Raw genomic sequence first — 14311 nt, 5'->3', positions numbered from 1 at the left:
CCCTCTACAGCCTCTGCACATCTCAGACCTCCGGGCCAGGCGCTACCCCTTTAAGGGGGGGGAAGGGGCGGGCTCCAATTGTGGAGACAAAGCCGGGCGCGCGGCCTCTGCGTGGTACCCGGATGGATATGAGGGGGATGCGCTCCCATTGGCCGGCGAGGGAAGGAGGCGGGGCTAGTAACGGGGCCACAAAATGGAGACTTGCTTCCCTCCGTTTACATAACGTGACCTTTCACCCTACGCGCTCTGCAGCCTAAATTGTCCACTAAGTGGGCGGGGCTGGCCGAGTAGACAGGCGCGCCACATGGCCACTAGAATGTGCAAGGCCCAGACTGCGACCAATCGGGCTGCGCCGTACGCGGGAAGGGCTGGCCTGGCGGTAATAGCAGGCTAGGGTGCGCGCGCAGCACTTCTGCCGGCCTCTCGCTCGGGAGGGGGGAGGGGAATCTCCCGCCATTTTTCAATCCTTCCGCCCGGGTCGCACCGCTGCCGGGGTCGCTGCGGGGAGCCGCCGGGGCATCTCCCCTTCCCGTCATGGCGCCACTGCTGGGCCGCAAGCCCTTCCCGCTGGTCAAGCCGCTGCCGCCAGGGGAGGCAGGCGAGAGGTTCATCGTCCCTCACACGCAGGAGGCCTTCCGCACCCGCGAGTATCCGCCCAGCCTGTGAGGCCTGAGGGAGGGGGCCGGTGCGGGGCGGGAGAGGCGGTTCCGAGTGGGCAGGGGCCGTGCCGGCTCCGTACGGCTGCTGGCCCCGGTGCCGGCAGGGGGGTGACTGAGCGGCCGCTGCCCGGGCTAGTGTAGGGCTGCTGGCGCTGTCCCGCGGCTGCGAGGGGCTCCCGGCTGGGCTGGGGCGGGCGGCAAAGCGGCGCAGGCGGGTCGAAAGTGCCCCGAGCGCCGGCCGCTGCCCCCCGTGGCTCGGCGCCCCTCCGGGGGCAGGGGGGCGGCGCCCGCTCCCGCTGACCGGTGCCCGCGGGAGTTCCCGATGGGGGAGTGTCGGAGCCCCCTGGGCCCGCCGTGCTGTTGACAGCGCCCCGAGCCCCGGCGCTGTCAGTCCCCTCGGAGCCCCGGCGTCTCGCACGGCGGCTGGTCGCGAAACAGCGGCAGGTGGTCGGGGGCTCGGGAGGTGGGGTCCTGCCTGGACCTGCCGGCCGGAATTGGCTGCGTCTCCGGCGATTGCTGTCCAGCTTCTGCCCTGGGCGGTGCTTCGCCCGCCAGTCCAGCCTCGCACCGAAAGTCAGCTAGTCAGTTTCCGTTTTGTTTATGGTCCGTTTCTGTTACCCGATGCTGTGTGATGTGTGTGTGGCAGATGCTTTGCAGGAGGGTTTAGCGCCTAGCTTACGCTTCTGTTGAGAAATCCCAAACGTTTCTGTTAGTTGGTCACGTCTTCAGAGTTCCACCAAAGTTGCTTTATAATTCTCTGTTTACTGGATTATTGAATGGTTTGTGGTACCGGGCAAGAAATAGGGCTTCAAGCTCCAAAAACTGATCAAGTAACTGAATTCTTAAGTTTATAGCGTTAGCCTGCTAGTAAATGCAGATGGTCTGAGGAAAAGTTGCCTGCGTCTCAGGATATTCTTGTAAAATTCAGTGTGTGTGTTATGATTTTTACTTTTGTAAAATAAAGGGAATGGGGGGAGGGGAGAAAGAACCCAAGTGTAAGGGTTAATTTGACAAAGGATAATATTTTAAGAATCTCTGACATACGTGCTTAGTGCTTAAACACTTGAAATGGTAAATATGTTAGGAAAACTAGTCTTGCTGAAGCTTAGGCCCTAGAACATTGCATATTTTGTTTGTTTTGTAGCCTGCATTGTAGGAGCTTGTGACTATAACTCTTTGAGGACAGATAACTATTAGATTTAACCCATTTTAATTCTTCTTTATTATTATTGGCCTTCCTTTGCATATAAGTGCAGGTCTACACTTAAAACACTGCAGCAGCACTTAAGTGAAGATACATTGAGGGGAGAGCTCCCATCAGCATAGTTAATCCATCTCTGTGAGAAGCAGTAATTATGTCATTGGAAGATGATCTCCCACTGACCTAGTATTGTGTACACCGAGAGTCAGATTGATATAACTACGTTGCTCAGGGGTGTAGATTTTCACAGCCCTGCGTGATGTAGACCTGGCCTAAGTGTTTGTAGGATCAGAGCCAGAGTAGACAGTTAGTGATTCCTGCTTGACAAATTTATACTCCAACTTAAGATGTGGCAAAATAGTTTGCGTAACAAGAGAATGAGGCGGACAACAAGAACACACAAGCTGGGACTGTGTGCAGGTATAAATGTTTGAATGTCTTAGTATGAATATTAATGAGATAAATATCAGAAGGCTCAACTGGCCATCTATGTAGTAGTTGTCAGTAGGCCTCAGTTTACTGTAGTCATTGGAGCAGAATTGGGAAGGGATTTAAAGGATTGATTTATTTAGCAAGTGTATTTCTTGCATAAGTGGTGGTGTGGAAAACATAAGTCTTATGGGAAAAATTTAAGAAATAGACAACAGAAGTTGCTTGCCTGCAGTGGATTCTTTTCTCTGTATATATATTCTTATTCTCCATATGAAAGGTAGGTTATAAATTCATGGTATTATAGCATAATAATCAGTGTTCATCACTTCTTGGAGGGATGAAGAGGGAGAAGTGGGTGTTAGGCAAATCAAACAACAATCATAGGAGATGCACCAGTAATTCTGTGCAGAGGACTTAATGTCTACATAGATAGGTGTGTGTGTGGTGGGGTGTTTTGTTTTTTTTTTTTTTAAATGGGCTGTAACTCTGCAGACTACTGCCCCTGGAGGCTGATCTCGCCTCTGTACAACAAGTGGGATGGAAATCACAAGGAGAACTTAGATTGTGGAGGAAAAGTATAAATGTCTATAATGTGTGAGAGATCTTGGCAGCGTGTGAGACAAAGCGTCTCCACAACTTGTAAAGGCTCTTACGTTAGAAAATGTTCTGTTATTTCACTATGAAGTGCAGCCAGGTAATGCCCATAGGAAGGATTATGTAGCCTTTGAGAAGGAAGTGTACGTCTGAGATTCAGACAGGTATTACTAATGCATTCAATACAATGAAATGGTGCTGGGGTGCCTTAACTCAATGTGAATGTTCATTTTAAATCATTTAAATCTGAATAAACCTACAGTTCATGTGACTGACATCTTAGGTGTGGTGGGATATGACATTGAAAGGAGCTTAGAAGAGCAACAAGAATGGGGCTTGGAGGCTTCAATGAAGATTACAGTTTCAATATATAGCAGGGTGGATTGACTTTAATCATTGGTTTTAATCATGTTTTAAATCAGTAAGCAGTAAACCTTGAGTTAAACCATTTGATTTTAATTGTTATACATTTGTACTTATTTATTTTCCTAAAGAAAAGTTGCTTTTTGTTAGTTGGTAACTATTAAAACATGTTAATTTGCAACTAAATATAGCATTTACACTAAATTTGGGCCTTCCTTTTTGCAAGGAGGATATACTAAATTGATACACATTTATTTAAGCAGTTCTATAACATAAGGTACATTTATTCAGATTCTTTATTCACCATTTTCTAAAAAAAATGTAAAAATGTATTTTACTAGATTAATTTTTTACTTGTGGTTTATATCAAACTCTTATTTGGTTGGGAATTCCAAAGCAATTAAAAATGCTGAAAAACAAAAAAACCATCCCCAACATTTAAAAGCCTTTTTACATTTTTTTAAATAAAACTACCTTAAATGTGCTGTAATACATAAGAAAAAAATTTCTGAAACCATGTTTTGCATTTGAAACTAACTGATTTATTAAGCAAAGAAAGTATTATCTGCAGTTAGTGAATTAAACTTACTGTTTTTTGTCAGCATGCCCTTCAGATTTTAGAACTAGTAGATCTCACTCTCTTACGCCTAGTTTTCATTCATGGTTTGGAAGTGTATATTTTCAGTTTACTATTGGTTTTTAAGAACTAATCATTTAATTGAACTAGCAGTGACAAATATATTCTCTGCTCCTGCAGAACCAGCTACTGCTGTCAAAAGCTGGTTTAGCACTTCAACAAACTTTGGTTACAGTGCTTCTTAGCCAGTGGCCTTCACCAGTTCAGGGGTTTGCTTCCAACAACTTAATGAAAGTCAAACGTACACTTCTTATTGTTTGTTTAAATTATTTTAATAGATTAGAACACATTTACATCCCAACACTAGTTGTCATAATTTCAAATTTAATTTTAAATAGGTTAAATTTTAAAAATAAACCTGTATTAAATTTAAATTAAAAAATCTGATTTAAATAAAATCATTTTAAATCATATTTTTATCTACCTTGATATGTATGTGTTGATTAACTAGTAAGGTGGTGTGAGGTATATGTCTGCAAATGGATGAAGGGTGTAATTGCCAAGGAAAAAGAGGAATTGTTTAGTGTCAAGAGAGGTGAGGGGAGTGGCAGGGTGAAGAGTCTACTAAAGCTGCTTTCAAGGCAATCAGACTCTAAGACATTTAGGCCTTATCTTCCCTAGGAAAAAAGGTGTGTAAGGGCATGTCTTCACTAGCAACCTTAAAGCGTTGCCGTGGCAGCACTTTAATGTGGCTGTGTAGTCGCGGCACCTCCACGAGGGGAAGTAGCTTCCAGGTCTGGGAGCAAGGGCTATATTGCTGCTTTACAGCGCTGACACTTACAGTGCTCGGGGGGTGTTTTTTCACACCCCTGAGCGAGAAAGTTGCAGCACTGTAAAGTGGCAGTGTAGACAAGGCCTTAGTTAAGAACAAAGGTGTCAGTTAAGAACACACTGTTTTCCCTAGCTAAGACAGCCTTCAACACTTTCCTCTGTTGTGTAGGTTCTTATACTGAATCCATCAACATGATGGAAAGTGGAATCTGGTGGCACCTTAATTTGGGCATAAGCTTTTGTGGGTAAAAACCCACTTCTTCATGTAAGAAGTGTTGGTTTTTTTACCCACAAAAGCTTATGCTCAAATAAATCTGTTAGTCTTTAAGGTGCCGCCGGACTCCTTGTTGTTTTTGTGGATACAGATAATGACAAAACAGATAATGTTTTGTGGATAACATTGCTACCTCTCTGATGATGGAAAGTGAAATTCTTTGGATTTTGTCTACGGGTTAACTGTAGGTCATACTTACTAAAATATGGAAATTAAGGCTCTCTGCGGGAAAGTATGAAGGGTGGCAGACAGTGGTGAGCTCAACTTCCATCTGGGCAGGGACACAGGAAGTGTCTAGAGAACAGAGTGGGTGGAGGGATGGGCTGGTCAGTGGAGCTTGAATACTTATTTGGGCTTAGTGCTTATTTGCAGCTGTGCATGGCTGCCCTCCGCCAAATCCCCTTAAAGCCTTTTTAAAGGAAAAACACCCTGCAGAGTCTACTGCATGCTAGATGAAACCTTAAGCTTCTGGTCTGTGACTTGGAATGAGCCTTGTTAATTGTGTGGCTCTGGAGAGAGAGGTGGGATGAATCACTTGGCAAAGCCAGAAATACTCTTCTGCACAGGTTGGCTAATGAGTCTACCCAGAATCAGGTAACATTTACTTTACATCTGACTTGGCTTTATGCAGGATACACATGGGAATGGGAGCAGTCTGCGATATGTGTTTTCCTAATTCAGGAATCTGATATCCTGTCAAAAAGACCAACTTTGCCTTCTGTGTGGCCCAAGTGTCTCTTTTCCAGTGTGTAGTGTTGCTAGCTTGTGACTTCTTTAGAGATGTATTTCATTTACACTGATTGTGGTTTGGAAGACTGCAACTGGTATGCACTGTGCAAAATGCACAGTTTGAGACTCCACTTAATTGAGCTGAGAGTGAGGGAGGGAATGCTGAAATCAAAAGTGGCCTGCCCGTAAGCAGTATAATTTGTTTGAAAGCAGTGTTGCTTTTCCCAAAAATAAAGCTTGCTGCTCTCACTTATTTGTCTCCTTTTGTTTAGTAAGTGTTCTAAGGCAATGTGCTGGGTCTGAAAGAGTTCAAGATCTCCTACTTTGGAGTAGCACAGAAAATGATAGAGGGAGAAGTTTCACAAAAGGGAAATGCTTTGCAGATGGGCAAAGCACAAACTTTCAGATCTTTCCATGTGGGTGTCCAGAAAGTTAAAATATGGTTGGAAAATAGTATTATTGGCAGCACCAAAACAGTATCGCATCATACTGAAGTGACTCTTAGTCATAGGAACTTTGTTACCCTTGTGGCAATTATTTTTAAAGCCAAGACATAAAGTAAAAGCATGTTTAATATTAAACACTGTAGTTACTACAAATGTGACAGTGTCATCATCTGACTAAGAATCAGTTTGTTGTAAGTACATTAACCATGTTTATGGTAAGTGATTGCTTTCTCGGTGGTTAATGCAAATGGAAATAATTCATAGATGAATTCTCAAACTGTTGCCTGGTTGATACTACTTGTAGGGATATCAATGGCTTCCCAACAATGAATAAACTGCGTAGTTGCTTTAATCAGTCTTGTAGGCGTTAAATTGGGTTTTGGGTTTTTTTTTAGATTAAGCATTCTTTAAAAAGTTTTTGTTATAGCACAATTTAATCTTCCACTTTTTAACACCTGAATGCTCTTTAGTGTTTTACCTAAATGTGAGATATTGTCTATTGCCAAAGTGCTACTCATCTGTTAAATTGAAATTGCATGTTATCCATTGCTATTTTTGCAAGTCGATCAGTAGCTGATGTCTGGAATTTTTTTTTATTAATACATCCTCAAGGCCTATGGAAATTGCAACTACCAACTCAGTGCTGTTGGTGGAGAAACTAGTTGGTTATAACACAGTGACACAGTCCTGAATCTGACCTGTCAGGTGGCTTGGAATTAGAGAGATTGGATCTCTTTCCAATTTAAATGGAAAGAACTAAATAGAAATTGTACACCGGAATGGTTTACCATATCGTAATCTCTGTGCTAGCATCATCCTGTTTTTCTGGGTTCAGCCCCTGAATCACAAAATGCTATCTAGACTATATGCTTCCTGGCACTGTTTTGTAAGAACTGGGAGACGCAAAAAGCAGGGTAGCCTTTGTGAACGCTGGAATACTAGTTAAAGAATGTGGCCAGAGGTCAGTGTTGATGGGCGCTAACCAGCTGTAGTTGGAGTTGAGTTGCATTTGGGCAACAGAGCTGGACTGGAATGGGGAGGCACCCTCTGGACTGTAGACTAGTGAGTTTTTATACCTGCTGGCTTTAAAATTATACTCTAAAAGCATAGAATTTTTATACACTGGGATTATGCTGCTTTGTCCATGAACACAAAGACAAAATGTGTACAGAAAACCTGGAGGTGTGGGAAATAGTGTTAGAAATTTGTTAGTCCCAGCTAAGACAAGGCATTTACTTGCTCTCTTTCAGACTGCCCACAGAAAGAGCTGTCTTTAGGGACAGAGAGAACAAAGGCCCAGCATGTTGTGTGGCAGCAAAGCAGACCCTTAACTATCTTCTCCAGCCACAGATGCAGCACGCAGTCTACCAATTTGGAAATATTTAATCACTTTTAGACATCAAAGATGTATGTTCTGTTAACATTTGTTAAACATTATGTTAAATATTTAACAAATAAGCGCACCCTCTCCCACTCTTTCCTCTGGCAATTATGTGTGCTAGTGTAACTGAACACTCGGTGTTCAAATATTGTCTGTATTTGGTGGGGGTGTGGGGAATGACTCCCAAAAGATGGTTGGGACAACTGCTGCTTGCATGTTTGGGATTCTGTCTACATGGAGAGCTGAGATTGTCCGTGCTTCTCAAGAGAAATGGATTTAGGCACTTTTTGTTCTTGCTAGAAAGTTCTAGGTAGGGATTTAGTTCAGTGGCTGCAGTTTCTCAGTTTATTGCTGAAATGGTTGGTAGTGGCTGTATATACAAGTAGCAATCTTAGTTTCACAATTAGCTCTCTCTGCCTAGCATCTCTAGAGAGCTGGTTGAAATAACATCTTAGCCAACCTGTGTACTTGATGCAGTATCAAGAAAAAACTTCTATCAGGGTTCACTGCAAAAAATAATTTGTAAAGGATATTTCCTATAAGTGAAGGCAAAGATCAATTTCTGGAGTTTGAAAAAAGAAAGAGTACTTGTGGCACCTTAGAGACTAACCAATTTATTTGAGCATAAGCTTTCTTGAGCTATAGCTCACTTCATCGGATTTGAAAGTTAGTGATTCCATCTAGCATACTAAACAGGTATTTAAAATGGAAACAGGGCACAGTGAATGCTTCTGTACACTTAATATTGGTGCAAAGATTGGGAATTCCAGAAGCTTTTTTTTAAACACCATTTTATCATCAAAGCACACTTCTGGGGGAGGGGAATTTTTAACGCTTTGGCTAGTGGCAACCTTCTCTAAAGATGAGCTATTCCCAGTTTAGTCTCTTGCATGACATTGGTTGCTGTGGATACAAATACAATAGCTACTTGCCACATGCATCATATCATTTGTGGCTCAGTTTTCTCCATCTGGAGTAGTGAAGGGGGACCCACAAACACTGGGATTAATAGTTGTATGTCTTTCCTTCTTAACCAGACTCTGTGGAAAAGTGTAATGCTAGTATCAGTAGCCCAAAGCTTAGTTTAACGGGGAGACACTAACTGTAGGCACCATAATATCTAGAAGTAATTTCCAAAACTAAATAGCACTGCCTTCCACAGGAGCATAAGAGTGAGACATCCTTCACAGGAAGGGTTGTAAACTACTCAGTTAGACAAACTGGATTTATTCCTCTGTCACTGCAGTGATACATAGTTATTGTAAGTGTGCTTTACCTTCTATGCTTGGTGTTCTATTGCAACTCTGTTTCCAAGGTAAAGACACTTTTCCTTGCCTCTCCTCTACTTTTTGCCCCCTTAATTCCCAGTGTTTAATGACCAAAAAAACGGCAGCTTGAGGCTGGTGTTGATATATGAAAAAGCTAATATTAACGTTCAGCTGAATGAAAAGGAACCAATTCTGCTAACTTAACAAGTTGCTTGTTTTGGGAATTCAAGGAGACTTGCCGTGCAGTAATTTAAAATCTCTAATAAACTGTCTTTAATTCTGGAATTTACGAGTACAGGATGGAGTTAGAACCTCGTCAATATTAATTTTCTTTTAATCATATTGTTGCGCATTAGTACAGGTGCTTTTTATACTATTTTTCAAACACAAGCTCTCCAATTTAACTTTAAAATTTAGAATAGTGTGTACATACAGAAGCTAAGATTTGGCTCTGCAGAACTGCAGCATAATATTGACTCCTAGCCTAGTCAAATGGAAAGGGCTACATAGTACTTTGGTTTTGCTGTCTGCTCCCTGAATCCTGTTTTCCTGAGCTGATGCTCCTACAGAGAATATGAAGCACGGCTAGAGAGATACAACGAACGAATATGGACGTGCAAAAGCACAGGAAGCAGCCAGCTGACGCACAAAGAAGCTTGGGAGGAGGAGCAGGAAGTTGCCGAGCTGTAAGTAACAGAGCAGAAGTTGGTATGCATCCATCTTTAGAATTTGGGGGCAGGAGAGCTGCCTTTAGAATGATAGGTGGCTGCTAGTTACACAGCAAGGAGTTTTTTTTAAGGTTATGACTAGTTCCTTAGGACTTTGTAAGATGAAAGAAATTTGGCTCCAAATTTGACATACTCACTAATGCAGCTTAATCTGTAATGATACTTGTACAGGACTCTACATCTTGATGTTCTTTTCACAAAATAACGTGGAGTACAACATTTGGTGTATATCTCAAAACTACCTACACAATGAGGGAATTTTTTGTAATTTCTTCTGTTCCACTCATTGTTGAAGGAGGGGAAAAAACAAAAGCACCTAGGTATTGTGACTTTTATTGATTTCCACATAATGATGGTGTGCATACCAGCTAACTTTGCAGCAATTATTTTTCCCCCCAGGTCTGTGCAGGTATCAACCAGTGAACTGGTGCCATTCAATTCAGTGGTATTTTGGAATAAGGTATAGGTGATCTGCTCCACTTGAAACAAACTGCAAAAAAGCAAAATTGCAAGGGTAGTTCTGCCAAGCTCTCTCTCTGTTTCCCTACCAGTTGGCCTACTCCCTTTTGTCAGTCTCACAGAGTGGCCAGACCTTTGGTTTATATCCAACATAAAACTTGCCATGATGAAGGAACCTTTCAAAAGGCAAGTCCTTGATTGAACTGTTTAGGTACCTTATTCCTTAGTTGCTGTACCCAATGAAAGTCAGGGAGCTGAACACCTAACAAAGGGCATATCTTTCTCAATTTTACATACTGGCAACTTTGGCTTTGTCTGTTTCATTCTATAAAGATGACCTGATCCCACCTATTTAGTGTGTGTGTTTGTAGATTAAATCTGTTTTAGATATTGCTTCTACTGTGTTTACTGGAGAGAGAATTCATCATTTTGATTGGAATAAGAGGTGGTAGTCCGTGACCTAGAGAGGAATTGCTGGCAACATTTTTCTTGTGCGATTAAATTACACCCTTTAAAAATCTACTCCCCAACTGTCCAAGGTGCCAGGAGCCTTAGACAGAGATATTGTTGTCTTTGATCTCTCCCCAGCTAATATTCTTCAGTATGAGGGAAATGTATGTTGCCGGTTCTGTAATTGCATAAACTTAAAGTAGCTGAGTCAGTGGATCACTTGCCTAGTTTTGCTGTCTTAATCTGATGCGGTGATACAGGATTAGCTAACTGCTCCTGTTTTTCTGAAAGTTTTCAGTTACATAAATGAGAGAATGTCTCAATTCAGGTTAGATAGAGATTTTATATTCTTAAACCAAATAGACATTCAGTAAAATGTCTCTTAGAGACCAGTCTCCATGTTGAATGAGAATTACAATAAAAATTTCATGAAGCTGTATATTTAACATTTAAAACATTGATCTGAATGTACAAGTTTAGTCAGCCTTTGTCATGAGGAATCCACTGGTGAGTAATCTTAGAATAACTACAAATGAGAACTCAGTCAGCAAGAGCTACCTTAAATCTAAGAAACAGAAAAACTCCACTTCACCCTATCAAAAGTTTTCTTATCACTAAACAAACTTGAATTTGGTGCTGTCATTCATTTTTTTTTAAAAGGGAATATATGGCGAGAATTCAAACTGACAAATTGCTCTCATTTAGAAATTGACCAGGCAAGATTTCCCCCATCCTTCTAATTCAGTGGTTTTCAAACTTTTTTTGTACTGGCGATCCCTTTTACACAGCAAGCCTGTGAATGCCCCCCATTCACATATTTTATAAATATATAAAAAATACATTTTTTTATATATTTAACACTTTTTAAAACTGGTATTTTGTTTGTTAATATCACTTTTCACAGCAGACTTGCTGGCTAGCTGGGTGGCACCTACTCGTGACCCCCACATAATAACCTTGTGACCCCCTGAGAGGTTGTGACCCCCCCCCCCAGTTTGAGAACCTCTGTTTTAGTTAATCATCCTTCATGCAACTAATTCAAAATCATCCAACAATATTAGATACATCAGTTAGTGGAACACACATTTGCACAGACTGAAATATTGCACAATAATTTATTTAAGTCCTACTTACTACATTATAAGAAATATAAAATATTTGAACAGTATAAACTTAATATGGGAGAAAATGTGAAACTTCAGTTGGGATTGCAATACTCCTAAAGGGAAAACGTGTCTTAAAATTAAAAGTTGAAAAGTAGGCCTCTCAATTAATCTCAATTAACTCATGCAATTAACTCAAAAAAAATTAATCGCACTGTTAAACAATAGAATACCAATTGAAATTTATTAACCCTTTTTGGATGTTTTTCTACATTTTCAAATATATTGATTTCAATTACAACACAGAATACAAAGTGTACAGTGCTCAGTTTATATTATTTTTTATTACAAGTACTTGTACTGTAAAAATGATAAAACAAAAGAAACAGTATTTTTCAATTAACCTCATACAAGTACTGTAGTGCAATCTCTCTAGCCTGAAAGTGTAACTTACAAATGCAGATTTTTTTTGTTACAGAACTGCTCTCAGAAACAAAACAATGTAAAACTTGTAGAGCCTACAAGTCCACTCAGTCCTATTTCTTGTTCACCAAATTGCTAAGACAAACAAGTTTGTTTACATTTACAGGAGATGCTGCTGCCTGCTTCTTATTTACAGCGTCATCTGAAAGTGAGAACAGGCATTCATGTGGCACTTTTGTAGCCAGCGTTGCAAGGTATTTACGTGCCAGATATGCTAAACATTCGTATGGCCCTTCATGCTTCGGCCACCATTCCAGAGGATGTGCTTCCATGCTGCTGATGCTCATTAAAAAATGAGTTAATAAAATTTGTGACTGAACTCTTTGGGGGAGAACCCTGTGCCTTTGGCTCTGTTTTACCCACATTCTGCCATATAGTTCATGTTCAATTAGTCTCGGATGATGACCCAGCACGTTTGTTTTAAGAACACTTTCACAGCAGATTTGACAAAATACAAAGATACCAATGTGAGATTTCTAAAAATAGCTACCGCACTCGACCCAAGGTTTAAGAATCGGAAGTGCCTTCCAAAATCTGAGAGGGACAAGGTAGGGAGCATGTTTTCCAAAGTCTTAAAAGAGCAACATTCAGATGTGGAAACTATAGAACCCGAACCACCAAAAGAGAAAATCAACCTGCTGGTGGCATCTGATCAGATGATGAAAATGAATACGCATCGGTCTGCTCTGATTTGGATCGTTATCGAGCAGAACACATCAGCATGAACGCATATCCTATGGAATGGTGGTTGACGATGAAGGGACACGTGATTCTTTAGTGCATCTGGCATATAAATATCTTGCAACACCAGCTACAACAGTGCCATGCGAATGTCTGTTCTCACTTTTAGGTGACATTGTAAACAAGAAGTGGGCGGCATTATCTCCTGTAAATTATAACCAAACTTGTTTGAGCAATTGGCTGGACAGGAAGTAGGACTGAGTGGACTTTGTTTTATTTTTCAGTGCAGTTACTTTTTGTACGTAATTCTACATTTGTAAGTTCAACTTTCTTGATAGAGATTGCACTACAGTACTTGTATGAGGTGATCTGAAAAATACTATTTGGTTTTTACAGTGCAAATATTTGTAATCAAAAATAAAGCAAGCACTATATACTTTGTATTCTGTGTTGTAATTGAAATCAATATATTTGAAAATGTAGAAAACCTCCAAAAATATTTAAATAAATGGTATTCCATTACTGTTTGTTAATGCGATTGAGATGAATTTTTTAATCGTTTGACAGCCCTAATGAAAAGATAGTGTTCATATGTCTCATAACTGAGTTACATAAACTAAATTATACACCTCTCCTGGACAGAATACAAAATAACCTGAAGAAAGATTGGTTCCTCTAGGCACTTCTGCAGTAGAAATGTTTAAGAATAAAAATATGAAACTATTTTTTTGGATAGGAATAATATTAAAAAAAACTCTACTGCCATGTTTTTGGGTCAGTAACACATGTTTGGTGTGCAGGCAACACTTCATAGGGAGATGGCAATCTCCATCAAGATAAGCACTGCCAGCATGGCCCTGTTGCACAGATGTGCTTTGTATTTCTTGTGGGTATGGAAGGGAATTTATATTGGTGACTGTATAAACATTTTTTTTTTCTTGTGCTAAATCCCACTCTGACCACTTGCATTATTATATATTCTAACGTGGTGCCACCTTGAAGTGTTTAATTCACTGTCAAAATGCTCTCAGTGGCATGAATTGGCAGATCATATTGCATTTCGTATTTTGTTCGCTGGATGATGTAAACTTTTCATATCCTTGTTCAGTTTGAAGGAAGAATTTCCCAGCTGGTATGAGAAACTGGTACTGGAAATGGTCCACCACAATACTATCTCCTTGGAGAAGCTTGTAGATGCAGCCTGGCTAGAGATCATGACCAAATATGCAGTGGACGAGGAGTGTGATTTTGAGGTGAGGCTCTAGTTTCAAATACTTGCCATGCTTCTGCTTAATTCTGCTATCCTCAGGAGAGAGGTAAGAGGAAGCCATAAACATTTTCCCCCCTCCAATCTTAATGACTCTCTAAATTTGGTGCAGAATGGTAGGAATCTCACCTCTTTGTGGAATTCCCTTGATAATGCCTATTTCCAAAGCAATAGTATGGAAACCAGTTTCTTAAGCAGAGGCTAACGTGGTGTTTTCAGAAGATAGGAGTGGCTTGGGCAACAGAAACTTATGTCATGCCTAACAGAAGAAGAGGTCCACATCTAACTGCTCCTTCTGCTACAGACACTCTGCTATTCCTCTTGGGAACATGCTGTGTAACTGACACAACTTGCACTAGTTCAGGGATGGGCAAACTTTTTGGCC

General features: G+C 40.9%; 1 protein-coding gene across 3 annotated transcripts in view; it reads left to right on the top strand.

Annotated features, from left to right (window-relative positions):
• The first annotated feature begins 390 nt into the window (after positions 1–390).
• The window catches only part of BAZ1B (bromodomain adjacent to zinc finger domain 1B), a 90275-nt gene continuing 76354 nt past the window's right edge, over positions 391–14311 (top strand). For all 3 annotated transcript variants that reach the window (XM_073315627.1, XM_073315626.2, XM_078849273.1), the window contains exons 1-3: positions 391–647; positions 9325–9441; positions 13768–13912. In XM_073315627.1, the coding sequence (XP_073171728.1) occupies positions 535–647; positions 9325–9441; positions 13768–13912 (375 nt within the window). In that variant the 5' untranslated portion in view covers positions 391–534. The remainder of the gene's footprint in view (positions 648–9324; positions 9442–13767; positions 13913–14311) is intronic.

This window comes from Lepidochelys kempii, chromosome 17 (genome assembly GCF_965140285.1).
Source record: "Lepidochelys kempii isolate rLepKem1 chromosome 17, rLepKem1.hap1, whole genome shotgun sequence".
In the NCBI taxonomy this organism is placed as follows: Eukaryota; Metazoa; Chordata; order Testudines; family Cheloniidae; genus Lepidochelys; species Lepidochelys kempii.
The sequence above is the reverse complement of the archived record's forward strand: the minus strand, read 5'-3'. Positions and strand labels throughout refer to the sequence as shown.